This window comes from Cicer arietinum, chromosome 2, assembly GCF_000331145.2.
Source record: "Cicer arietinum cultivar CDC Frontier isolate Library 1 chromosome 2, Cicar.CDCFrontier_v2.0, whole genome shotgun sequence".
Lineage (NCBI taxonomy): Eukaryota > Viridiplantae > Streptophyta > Magnoliopsida > Fabales > Fabaceae > Cicer > Cicer arietinum.
The window spans coordinates 43,460,247-43,474,404 of NC_021161.2; the positions used below are offsets into that span (position 1 = coordinate 43,460,247).

The 14,158-nt window shown below is 29.4% G+C and overlaps 1 protein-coding gene across 1 annotated transcript; it reads left to right on the plus strand.

The window, feature by feature from the left end:
• The first annotated feature begins 12,555 nt into the window (after positions 1 to 12,555).
• Positions 12,556 to 13,945, plus strand: LOC101490995 (MYB-like transcription factor 4). The gene is made up of 3 exons (XM_004490805.4): positions 12,556 to 12,800; positions 13,010 to 13,139; positions 13,469 to 13,945. Exons 1-3 carry the CDS (start codon positions 12,671 to 12,673, stop codon positions 13,863 to 13,865), a joined length of 657 nt encoding a protein of 218 aa, XP_004490862.1. The 5' UTR covers positions 12,556 to 12,670; the 3' UTR covers positions 13,866 to 13,945.
• The last annotated feature ends 213 nt before the right edge of the window (positions 13,946 to 14,158 follow it).

Consider the following 14,158-nt stretch of genomic DNA (forward strand, 5'->3'; position numbering starts at 1 on the left):
ATTGATTGTATGTAATAAACAAACTATTTCTTTCTCGTTAAATCATCTTTTCACATACCCACACAATTTGTCAGTTGTGCTTTTAAATAATCATATGCTGCGATGAAAAAAAATGTATGTATGCTAATAATACACTAATCAAACTATGATGGACACATTTTTCAAGCTCCGCTTTATTCTCTTAGTGTATTTATTTGAATAAAAGACGTCACTTTTGTCTTTAGAATCTTCTCATTCCACAAAATTCATTTTCCATAATCTACATTTCCCTTTTTCACCATATTTCTAGATCCATTTTATCATATTATGCATTTTCTTATCCTATGGTCCTTTTGTGTATGCATGTCAAATCCCTCTTAGTGATTCTTTAGGAGGTTTCTATGGTAGTACAAGTAGCTCCTAAAAACGGTGTTAGGTAGAGATGAAAATATGAGGCCAACTCGCCCTATTTAGTCTAACTTTTAACATATCTAAAAAAGAGTAGATTATCTTAGGTACGTGGGTTCAAACATCCACCTTGTCCCGCCCCACGACAAGTTGATGGATGACCTTCGAAGCAAGAAAAAATTGCAATGGTCCAAATATATAATCAAAATAAGGTACAATTACTTATGTGGTTCATTAACTTAATTTCACATAACACTTTAGTCTTTTATCTTCTTTTTTTCTTCTCGAATTGGTCCTTTATTTAATTTTATTACAAAAATTAAAAAATATAAATAATAAAAATATGAATTTATTTGAATATTTGAGTTATAAATTTGATGAAATTTGTATTATATTGAAGATGATAATTAATTTTATGAGTTTTATTTGAAAATTTTGATGAATTTTTGTAAAAGAAATAATAATATTGTTAACATTTTAAAACATAAAAGATCAAATTATTTACTTAAAATTAAATAAAGGACCAAATCGAGAGAAAAAAAAAAAGATAAATGACTAAAGTGTTATCTGAAATTAAATTAAAAAACTGCATAAACAATTATGCCTAAAAATAAAATAGTCAATTCAATCTTTAAAATAAACCACTAAATCTAAATTCAATGTAATTCAACAATACGAAAATAATGAACATGAAATAGTCTACTTGAATCAAACAATATAACCTCAAAATAAAAATAGTCTAGGATACTCCACCAAAAAATTTGTTTCTAGTCATTATAAAAAATAGTCTACTTGAATCCAACACACTATTTTGTTTCTAGTCCTTTTAAAAAAATTTAGGCTAAATTACATTTGTGGTCCCTTAACTTAATTTCAGTTAATGTTTTAGTTCTTTATCTTTTTTTTTTTTCCCGAGTTGATCCTTTATTTTAATTTTAAGTGACAATTTGATATTTTATGTTTTAAAATATCAATAATGTTATCATTTTTTTTTACAAAAATTCAAAAAAATCATCAAAATTTTCAACCAAAACCCATAAAATTAATAATCATTTTCAATATAAAGCAAATTTCATCAAATTCATAACTCAAATATTCAAATAAACTCGTATTTTCATCTCCAACAACATCAAATAAAGAATGAAAATATGAGTTTATTTCAAGATTTAAGTTATGAATTTGATCAAATTTGCATTTTATTGAAGATGATAATGAATTTTATGAGTTTCTTTTTTTTTAATTTGATGATTTTTTGTAAAAAAAATGACAAGATTGTTGATATTTTAAAACATAAAAATATCAAATTGTTACTTAAAATTAAAATAAAAGACCAACTTGGAAAAAAAAAAAAGATAAAGGACTAAAACGTTACCTGAAATTAAGTTAAGGGACTGCGGATGTAATTTAGTCAAAAATTTATTATTTTCAATTTTTCTTTTTAATTTTAAATAAATTATTGTGTAACTTTTAAATTTTTTAATAATATTTTGCAATAATGTTTATGATATATTTAACAACTTTCTTACAAAAATTAGAATTTTTTAACAAATGATGAATTAAATATGAATTTTTAAGCTTCTTGTGTATAAAAAATCATATTTAATTTATCATTTGTTAAAAAATTTTAAATTTTGTAGCAATTTTTTTTATAATGTCCTAAGTATCAATGTAAAAATGTATTCAAAAATTTGAATGTTACACATTAGTTGGTACAAAATCAAGACAAAAAATAAAAACGAAAATTTTTAAGAACTTAAAAATTAATGAATTTTTTTTATAAAATTTATAAATAAAATAATTAAATTTTATAAAGATTAAAAATTTATTTAATCCAAAAATTATGTAACACGTTGTGAGCCATTAAAGATAAATTCTTAAATTGATACCAATTATCCTTCTACCATTGCGATACATTCAAGTCCTCCCAATGAGCAAAATCCAAACTTGGCTCATCCAAATAAATAAGTTGTGTCTTTCCAATTTTAGTAGCAAGATGTTGTTTGTAAACATACAATTCCTATTATATTTTCACAAGTTAATCACATGAAAAATTGATTAAAAAAAATATAATGACATTAGAAGTTTAAAAGGAAAACATTAAACTAATATAAGGTTAAATAACTCAATAAAAAAATGTAATTAAACTATAAATTGAATATATCTGTATTGCTACTTATAAACAAGTTTTGAGAGAAACTATAGGAACTAGATTCCTTACAAGTAGTGGGAGATGCAGTTCAAATTAACGTTTATAAGTGGATCAACTTTTGTGTAACAATATTCCAATGAAGAAAGTTTCATGCTAGGCTCAAGAGTCGCTCCCAAGCATTACATTATAATCATCACAATACTTCTCAAACTATCATAATCTCTTCAGCCATATTTTTTTTAATATAGTGACTTTATCTTTCACACTCTCAATCAAAACACTGAATTTTCTAAACCTGCAAAAAATAAAAGTGGAAAGTAGGATATGATGTTCATGAGATAAAGTTCATGGTTTCATAAAAAGGCAATGAGAATGCACATATTTTCTCTCAATTTTTCCATTCTTCAGCTGATGGACAAAACTTATAATTATCATCATGAAAATTGATGTTTGTAAACAAGTGTTGATATTTAAGAGCACAATCAAGCATTAAATAAGTTGAGTTTCAATTCTGGAGAAACATTTATGTCAAGTCGATCAAATTTTCAATATCACAAATGTGTTCGATGCATTCCTTAAATTATGTTCATTCTATCCTCAATATTCACAATTAAAATCCAACGTCAACCACTCCAACTTAAAAAGTGGATTAAACGGGGATTGGTATGATAAATTCAACCTATTTTGCCACCCCTAACTTTATGTAATGAAGCTATGTTTATCAATTATACAAATTATTCTTCTATTATAAGTCTAAGAAGATGTACTATTCTTGAGACGAAAATCCTCAATTTTTCAATATTTATAATGTATTGTCATACACGAAAGCAAGAGTCTAATTTTTGGGAGACTTTTGGAGGTGTGGGTGATGAGGATTGCACATACTACTTAAGTTTGATCCAACATGCAAAGAATCCATGAAATAAACTTCAAATTGCAAAATATAGCCTCAAATCAAGCTTCATTGATGTTATTTAAAAAACAAAGGAATCAAGAGTTGAAAAATTAAAAGAAACAAATAAAGATAAAATATGCTTATAGTTTGTAAGGATTTAACTCAAATTCAATTGTGACCAATTTGAATTTCGCTGTTGATGTGAAAATCTCATTGGTGGATAATATATTAGTGCTAATACTTATGTAAATGTTCTTTTAATTTTGAGGTTTTTAGTATCTTAAGCAAACTTCTAAGACCCAACTCACCACATTTTTTTACGGAAAAAAAAAAATATAGTGCTTTTCATTAAAAACTAAATAGTGGAAATATCAATAAAAAATAAAAAATGAACATTAAAAATGATGGTCTTAGTTAACATATGAATAAATATATTAGTTTTTCTCCTAAGTAACTCAACCTTAAAGTTTAAACAACATATCGAAAGAAGGCTATAAATTTATTAGTCAAAAAAACAAATTCAATGATATCCTATTGAGGGTGCTTTAAGCCATCTCCCACCCCGATTTGGCATTCATCTAAAAAAAAATTTCAAGCTAAGCTCCCACATCCATTCAATTGTCTCCTTTAGCCTATAACCTTCTCCAAGTCGAACATCAAGAATCATTTGCGTTTAAAAAGTCTTTACTCCCATAAACTAACAGTACTCATCCTAAGACAAACAAAGACTAATAATATTCGCTATATTACACTTCACATAACTCAGTGGCGGAAACCATTAGGACAAGACAAAAATGCCCATGGAAGATGAAAGTAGAAGAGCTATCATTAACCACATTCCAACGTTTTGTTTTTTGTTTTGCCAAAGACTCCGTAACGTCATGACCATACTTGTTGATCATAATAAGGAAAGTTTCTCCAATAACAAAAAAGAACAATTCAAAAGGGAGTTTGCGTTCAAAAATTTGTTGTTCAATCAAGTCTCAAAGATAAATCTTGTATCAAACAATCCACACTTATCACTTATTTTACTAAGCAACAATATACGATAACAAGTTTTAATATCAACCGTGCACCAAAACAACTTGAAAGACAAAAGACACCCAAAACACTAAAAGTAATTTAAACCTAAAATAAATTCATTTTACATGAATGAACTTCAATAATAACATGAGAACGCTAAATCGTTAAAATGGACACAAAACCAAATACTTATACTAATTAATAAATAAGTGGTTAGGTAAGTTTATCAAATTTAAATCCATAATATTTATTTTAAAACTAGTTTAGTATCCCCTTAATTCACGGCTATGAGAAGGAGAGAAATCAATCTGAAGTTAGAGAGAGAAAGTAATGATTTAGTAAAAATAATTTAGACTCCTTTCCCTGTGATGAAGCAAGATCAGCCATGGTGTAACAGTCTCTCCATCATCATCAACTAAGAAAAAGAAGTAAAAGCAGCAAAAATGAAGCGAAAGAAATGGTCAGAACTAGAAGAACAAACCCTACTATCAAAATACTCCGAACTTCTTCGTTCAGGCACATTAACAAAACTCAAAACCCGCGAGAAGAAATTCAAACCTATCGCCGATCACCTCAACGCCCTCCACCACCTTCACGACCCAACCACTTTCCCTTTCAAGTGGTCTTGGCGTGACGTCTCCATCAAAGTCCAAAATATGCGCCATCAGTACATCGGTGTTAAACACAAGATCCGCCTCTCCCCTCATCATTTCAATTGGAATGATGGTCTTAATCATTGGGAGAATTTCCTCAATTATAAACAAGTTTTCGGCGATGTTCAAATCGATCCTAAACCTAAACCTAATCATAATCATCATAATCAGAATACTAACAATATTAATAATAATAGTAATTCTGTTTCTTGTGATTTAGGGTTTGGAATTGATGATGATGACGATGATTGCGATGATGAGGATGATGATGATAGTGAGGATGATGATGATGATGATGAGGAGGACGAGGATGATGTTGGTGAAGATGAATTGAAGAGATTAGGATTGGGCATTTTGAAATTGAGAGAGGCTATGGTGAAGAGGGAAGAAAGGAGGAGGGAGAGGGAGTTTATGAAGGAGAAAAAGGAGTGGAAAAAGATGGAATTAGGGTTTAAGAGAAGAGAATGTTGTTGTAGTGAGAGGGAATTGGAATTGGAGGAGAGGGAATTGAAGAAGGAAGTTGAGAAGAGGGTGAGGTTAGAGAAGGAACTTGAGGAGGAAAAGAGGAGGAGGAAGAAAGTGGAGGAGAAGATGGAGGAGGAAGAGATGGAGTGGAGGGAGAGGATGGTTGCTATGCAGGTTGAACACGAGAAGCAGATGATGCAGATGCATGCTGAGGCTTGTCATAATCAAATGCAGATACTTGGTGTTATGGCTAGAATACTTTGTCAGTTTTTTGGTTCTGGGAATGATGGATTGGGTGGTGGCAGTGGTTTGGGGACGTTGCCTCCTCAGGTTTTGCATCATGGTGGTGGTTTAGGGAATGTGAAACCCGATGCCAATTCGCCTTCGGAATTTATGTAGAAATATGTTATTTCATTTTAATTCATGAATACACTACACTGTGTTCTTTTTAGTTATGTTTAAAGTTTATGTAGAAATATGTTGAAATGTTGCTTTCATGGATCATGCAAATTTCATTTCTGTTCTTGTATTAGTTAGATGATTATGGAATTCAGCTATTCTATCATTTTTTTTATACTTTTGAAGGAAATGTCAGATTTCGCAGAAGATGGAGAATGGGAAACTTGCTGGATGGCCCCAACATGAAACAGCTGAGCATGTTTAACATTTTTCTAAGCTTTAAGAATAATATTGCTATTGGATCTGTAGCCTGCTGAGAAGATGTAAAAAGTAATCTATTAGTACTTGTAATTTGAAAATAAATAGAAGTAAAAATTTCAATTATTTATTTAGCTGTTTCTGGTTTTCAGCTTTTAATTGCATTGGTTAGTGTCTAAGTTGGTTTATAGTATCATTTTATTTTATAGCTGGTGAATATGGTACTGTATAGATTGTATTAGAGTTGCGACTGGGTTCAGGATGTGTGTCGAAGCCTTCTCAGGATATGCTAGAAAAGAATAGAGGAGTAACTGAGTAAGCGCATTGACCATAATTGATAATACAGAAACCCATGTAATCAATACTGTACATTTTGAAATTCTTAATCAGCTGGTGAGTCATAATAAGATGTGAATGAAAAAACATGTCTTTCTGATTCAACTAATAGTGCTTGTATCAGTTCCAACTCCCTCATTTTGGTACGAGGAAAGCTGTTTCTTTTGTTTAACTTCTATAACTGTTTTTCTTCTTTTATTCATTGTTTTAGCTTAGAATTAGGGCTTAAGCTTACTTTAGCCTAAAATCTAGCTCAAGAGGCGAATATTGCTCATGCCTTATAAGGAATAATTTAGGCGTATCTCTAGTCAATGTAGGATCTCAACAATAATACATATGCTTCCTTTTGTATGCTGTCACCATATAATACAGGTTAGATGCATGACATAATGTTGATCCTTTCTTTAGTCAAAATTGGGCACAACTTCTAGGCTTAATGGCTAGGCTAACATTAAATTGTTTAATTAGTCTTAACAATTGAGTTTAATTTGCTTACATGATGATGTTGTTGTTATTATTATTATTATTATTATTATTATTATTATTATTATTATTATTATTATTATTATTATTATTATTTTTGAATTTCTCCCAAGAAAAGTTGTCAAGCTTACCCATCAGTTACTACCATAACTTTAAATACTTTTTGTTTGATCCAATGAGAAGGTTCTCAAAATCCCACTTGTCTATTTTGAAGTTTACTGGGCTTGGTTTGATTCTGCAAATTAGAGTTTCAGGTTGGGATTGAGTCACACTTTGGGAAGAAAAAGAGCGTGGTTTGAGAAGAAAAATGGAAAGTCTGAATCACCACAGCCAGACTAGTTGAGTCTATCAAAGAACAAAGAAAATGGACCATCTCGAGTTCTATTTTTCTCGATTTTATGTAAGCTTGGTCAGGGTGTGGAAGTGCAAGGTATGATGATATGCAGTAACCTTTATTCTTATCATTTTTCAGCTGAACTCCAATTGTTTTATTTGCAGTTGATTTTGATGCTTAACAGTGGATTAAATTTGTTTGATATATAAGTGTTTACATCTTAAGAAATTAAACAATTTGAGTAATGTTGTTAAAAAGGATTTTATTGTTCAATCCTATGGTTTCTATGGAGGTTTACAATCATGGTCTCACACAAATGACTGCAAGTTTGGTGGGATCATTGTGGGCTTGCCCAGGAAGATTGTGAAATCGGTCAAAATTGCCACATGTTCACGAGCTGGGCGATTGACCCATGATTGGAGCCCAAGTGCAAACCTAAATGTCATTGACATCGTTCCATCACTTGTCTCTAAATCTCTGTTCCTCTTTGTTGTCAATCTCTGCTTGTTGTCTCTGTTCTTTGTTGATCTTTGGCTTCAATCTCATCTGGGTGAATGTTTCGACTTATCTGTTCGGCTTCAATCTTTTGATGTTTGTCTCGCGGTAGACTTAGTTCTTTGTTCCTTTGTGTGTGACCTTGTAATGCATTTTAATGAAAGTTTGATTAAATATTCAGAATACCAATTAAAAAAGTTATCAATACTTAGGCTATGTTTGGATATTTATTAGAAAGTGAAATGGAATGGAAAGAATTGGGTCACAATGAAACAAAATGGAATGGAAATAATTGGGTCACGATGAAACAAAATGGAATGGATGAAATAATGTTAGCATTCTACTGGCTGGATATTTGTATGTCAATTATTCAGGGTATGATGAATGTTTCATGTATGTAAAACTGGCATTTTTGCCAATAATGTTATTTGTCATTTCAGATTGTCTTCTTTGTGACTGTATCAGGTAAATATTGTGTTCTCATTTAATGATTTCATAGTTAGTTCAGTGACATCTATTCAAACTTTCAATTATCTGATTTAGTATGTATATTAATTTTGACATCTATTCAACCTTTTAAAAATCTGTTTCTTTATTCTTCACTTGTGAAGCATCCCTATAATTATGACATCTATACCATCCTATAAATGGTAGTATGTAAACGCTAGCTGACCTTGAATTTTGGCAGATGGTAGTAGCATAATTTAACTGTTTGGGCTTGATCACAATTAAGGTTAACGGAAATAGTTTTCTTTAGATAACTTCTAAGCTAGTTGATAGCAATGTTTTGTTTGTTACTGAGCTGGGGAATATTGATTCAACAAAGAAATTCCTATCATCACTTTAATTTGGATGACACATTTGATAATGCCATATTGAAGGAAGGGGACATATTAGTTCAATGAACTGATTTTTTTTATTTTTTTTTTTATTTTTTTATAATTAATGTAGAGTTGAGGTGAGATGGGCCTCAAGAATACATAAGAGTAAGAAAGTTTTCTAATGCACAATGAGCGCTTTTCATCAACGAAATTATTACATCGACAAGAGTTTGAACTCACGTTTTTATATAAATCGAATACTTAACAATTGGTTAAACCTTAATTGACTAATAAACTATTTTTCTTATGAATATTAAAATATAATCATTATATAATTTTATTTAGTTTATATTTTTAGTCAATTCGAATTTGTTTTATTTAGACCTTATCTTAATGAAACTTATATGTTATTGCTTTTCAGTTGAATTGAGGTTTAACAAAATGTTCCAATCTGATTCATCAACATTTCTAATTTTCTAGTTGGAAGTCAGCCTCTCTTTTTTTGCTGAAAGAAGTTAGACTCTTTCACAACTCATTGTCTCCATCCGTTTGTAAACACTTATAGTCGGAAGTTAGATATTCACATTAAACTCATTATAAATTTATACGTGATTGATCGGTGTACCAGAAATTCAAAACATGAATGTACTGTGAATTCCCGTGGAATTTATTCTAAGGCTAAGATCACTAGGAGGAAAGTGTCCAGGAAAGAAATAATAGGCCATTAATTGTTTTTGATTTATTTTTGACAGGGATTGGTTGTTGTTTCTGTTTTCTAGTTTCCATTATGTTGTTAACTTTAATTATAAAAATAACAAAATGATTTTGTGTTGGATTTTCTATAGTTAGTACAAGAAATAGAGTGTGAAGAAATTTTATAATAAAACAGAATAAAATGAGACGTTTTTTTTTCCAGTTAAACATCAATATATAGTCAAAATGCTTAATAAAAAAAAATAAAAAAAATCCTTACTTTTACTTTTAGAAAATGGGATGGAATTAGAACAAAATTTGAACTGGATTTGTTTATCATGATCATTTATTTTTCAACCATTAATTACTTATTATGTTACTACATTCTTTTAAAGTATTGTATCATTAACATTGTATGTATAATTTCATGTGTTAAATGGTATATATGTATAGTCTACCCATTTATTTAAGATTTTTGTTTTATTTGGGATTTGGGACATGTTGGCAGTCAACACTTCATCCATATTGGGCTGCAAGTCTGTTAGTACAATGTTGAATGGATAATTTCTCCTAAAGCTGTCTTGTTCTATAGTTGACCGGTTGAAGAGGCTGTGATTCATGTGAATCTGTCAACAGTAGCATGCTCATGAAAAATGCTACTATTTGATATCAGTATTATTGATGTACTTGAACAGAGTAAAGAAAGACTGTTAGATGTTATCAACCAACCAGTCCAAATAGGATATTACTAGCTCACAAATTCACAATACTCTTTTGTTTGGATAAAGAGAGAAAATTATAGTAGTCTTCCTTAGCTATATAGGATTTGGTTCATCATTTATTTTCCTCACGTTTTGCTAAGTCTTTGTAGCCATTTAAATTAGTAAACCATTATTTTAATTTTTGAAAGTGTAAAACGGTGTTACTTTAGTTTCTGATTCAATAATAACTCAAATTAATCATCGAATTATAAATAGTTATTGAAAGATACAATTTACTATCATAAAAGTCATTGAAAAATATAATTTATTGTCAAAATAGCATTTGACCGTTATAATTTCAAAGACTATACCGACTGAATATCTAATGATTCGATGACTAATTTGAGTTTTAACTGATTTAGAGGTTAAAATGACATTGTTCTACACTTTTGGGGACTAAAATTATAGTTTCCTCTCATTTAAATTTAAATATGATCAAATTTAAATATATGATCATAGTTTCAGACAAATTCACTATAGTTATGTGGATTACATAGATAGTAGCAATTAAAAGTGAAAATTAAATTAATTGTAATTTTTAATAGAAGTGGTCCAGTCCATTATTGTTGCATTGCAGATGAAGTTAGTCCCTATCATTTTTCCAACATTTCGTTTTCAGCATTTTCTTCCCTTTTTTGCCCTCAATAAGAATTGAGAGAATTCCAAACCCCCCCTTTTTTTGTGTTGTTGTAGAAGCTTAATTATCAGAATCAAATAGCTGCAGCAAGTGGCAAGTTGAAATTGAGATGGCCTTCCAGACTGCATGCATGGAAACTGCATCCATTTCATATTAACAATTAATGTCATTGCATGGTCGTAAACATTACTTCACTACCTTAATACTTGTATGCAAAATTGTTTATACATTTATGATTCTTTAATTTTGCAATTAGACTAGAGAAATGTAATTAAAAAGATGAAATTGCAAATAGTGTTTGTTGCACCTAGCTAACATATTTGTAGGCATAGAACACATTTTTAATTGAGACCATTTTAAATAAGAGTACCATATTTTGAGAAATTTTTTTTGCCGCCTATTATAGTTTTATACGCGGATGATATACAATTTTTTTTATAAAAAAATACATATCCGTGTATACAACTTATTTGTCATATTTATTTTAATTTTGTTAGTTGCTAGCTGTAGTGGAAAAGGCCTGTCTTTCAACTTGCGAACATGTGTTTAATTCTACAGGACTATTTTTTCATATGCTCCTTTGTACTACACCAACTTTACTACTTATTAATTAAGAAGTTTCTTGTTAAAATTGTACTAATAGATAAACCGTTTACTAATAAAAAATGATTTTACGCCAATGTTTAAGCTGTCCCTAATCTCATACAAAATGAGAAGTGCATGCATAAGCTTGATTTATATTACATTCTCACCACTCCTCTACCTTCCTCCAAAATTTGGATTATGTTCCTAAATTATTTTCTTCTAACTATAAAACAAAACAATTAAATTGTTAGAATATTAAAAGTACCTATTAACATCGGTTTATAATCTTAAAGTATATTATTATTATTATTATTATTAATTATTATCATTATTAATATTATTATTTATTTTAAATTTAGGATTGTGTCCATATATTTATTTAAATAGAGATTTATACTGAGTCTTTTGTATTAAGTCAATATTATTCAATAGTTTTATTAGTCCTACTGAAACTCTATCCTGTTTTCTTTCTTCTTCTCCTCTTCTATCCTTTTTTATGAATCTGCATCACAGTTTTAAATTGCACTACAATTCCGACCGCAACATATTTCAAATTTTGATACAATCGTAATTTAGGCCTAATTAACCGCATTCTTCTGCAATATAATTATAAAGATTTGCAGACATAATTACAATGACCACAAATGCAATTTAAAGCCACAATGTCTATTATTTACATGAATGATTCTAGTACATGCACTTTAGAGTCTAGACCATTTTCATTGTGCCAATCAAATAAGAATTTGACTTAAAAACCATAACCTCTAATTCATTTTTTTTGGGTAAATTAATTAAAATATATCCATGTGCAATTGCATAGATTAATCTTTGGAGATCCTTGAAATTCATTTAATCGAATTTACTCCAACAAATATTTTTTATATAGTTAGGAATCAAAATCTCAATCAAATAATTAAGAGATCCTAACATCTATCATTTGTATCACATTCCTATTATATATATATAATTCATATATATTCCTCACACTTGAAAAAGACATTTACTTAACAGTAAGCGATGAAACACATGTAACAAACAAAAAAAGTCAAATACCCTTATCCTATTCCAAAAATTACAAACAAACATATACATATACTCCTACTACACCAACTACACAAACTTAAACCACCAGTCCAAGTCAACTCATCATATATCTCCCTTCTTTACCAATATATATCTAACACTTATCTTGTCACATTTGTCATGGTAACCACTCACACGTACTCTTTCTCTACAAATACATTTTTTATCTTTTTGTGTTCTTTAGCATCCATATAACCCCCCAAATAATTAACAATGAGAAAACCTTGTTGTGACAAAGAAAACATCAACAAAGGTTCTTGGTCTAAGCAAGAAGATCAAAAGCTAATTGATTATATACGAGTTCATGGTGAAGGCTGTTGGGGTTCCATTCCTAAGGCTGCTGGTTAGTTCATTTTATCTCATGTTCTCATACTATATACAATAATAAATACACCATAAGGTGCAAAATAAAATCATATAGATTTAAAGAGATAAAATATACCGTTAATTTAATAATTCTGTAGTAGATTACACCGGGAAAATTCTACATAAGATCTATAGACAAAATAAACATATTATAATTTAAAATGTGTGATATGTGTGTATCATTAGGGTTGCAACGTTGTGGCAAGAGTTGTAGGCTAAGATGGTTAAACTACTTACGACCAGACATAAAACGTGGAATTTTTGCACAAGATGAAGAAGACCTCATCATCAAGCTCCATGCCCTCCTTGGCAATCGGTACCTTAATTACTTCGCAACATTTCATTTAGCTATCATCCTTAAATAAATGTTAACGAAAAATAAGGAGAAAATTAATCACTATCTCAGTCTTCTAGATGGTTGTTAAAATTAAAATTTTCAAACACATAGTTCTAATAGACCGACCTATTTTGTCTTTAAAATTGTCCTTAAAGAATTATTGTAGATATTATTTTAAAAATTAATTTATAAATTTTAGAATTAAATTGTCAAAAATATATTTGAATGAAAATGCAATTTTAATTTGTATGTTATAACTAGTTATCAATTATATAATATTTTGGTAATGAATATAACTTATATATTAGGTGGGCACTGATTGCTGGAAGATTGCCTGGTCGTACGGATAATGAAGTGAAGAACTATTGGAATTCTCACATTCGTAGAAAATTAATAAAAATGGGAATTGATCCAAATAATCACAAGCTACACCAAGGTTTTCCTCGTCCTTGTCATGTTTTTGGTGCCGGTACATCATCATGTGATGAGTCCATGAACAAAGACCATAAACTCTCCTTCACAAAAGAATTTGAAGATGATCAAGAAACAACAATCATTATTAATAATTCTTCATCCTCTTTGAATCTTGACTTAACTATTGCTTTACCTTCACCAAATAGGGTTGTTGTTGTGGACGACAAAACTATACCTAATTGTGATGAGTCTAGGACCACTCGGGATATGGATATTGATCTTAATTGTTAGTATATATATACATCATTTCTTGGTGTCCGGTATAATAATAACTTATTTAGCAAATTAATAAAATAAGGAATTACATGGCATGGTTTCAATGTGTAGTGGGATTTAGTATGTTTTATACTCATTTCTCATTTTTTATTATTATATTCAATTTTCCATCAAAAAAAGTATGATTTGCAAGTTATTACTAAAAAAATAGTTGAATACCCAAAGGTGTACGTTGGAATTTGATATATATATATATATATATATATATATATATATATATATATATATATATCCTTTTTCACTCTCAT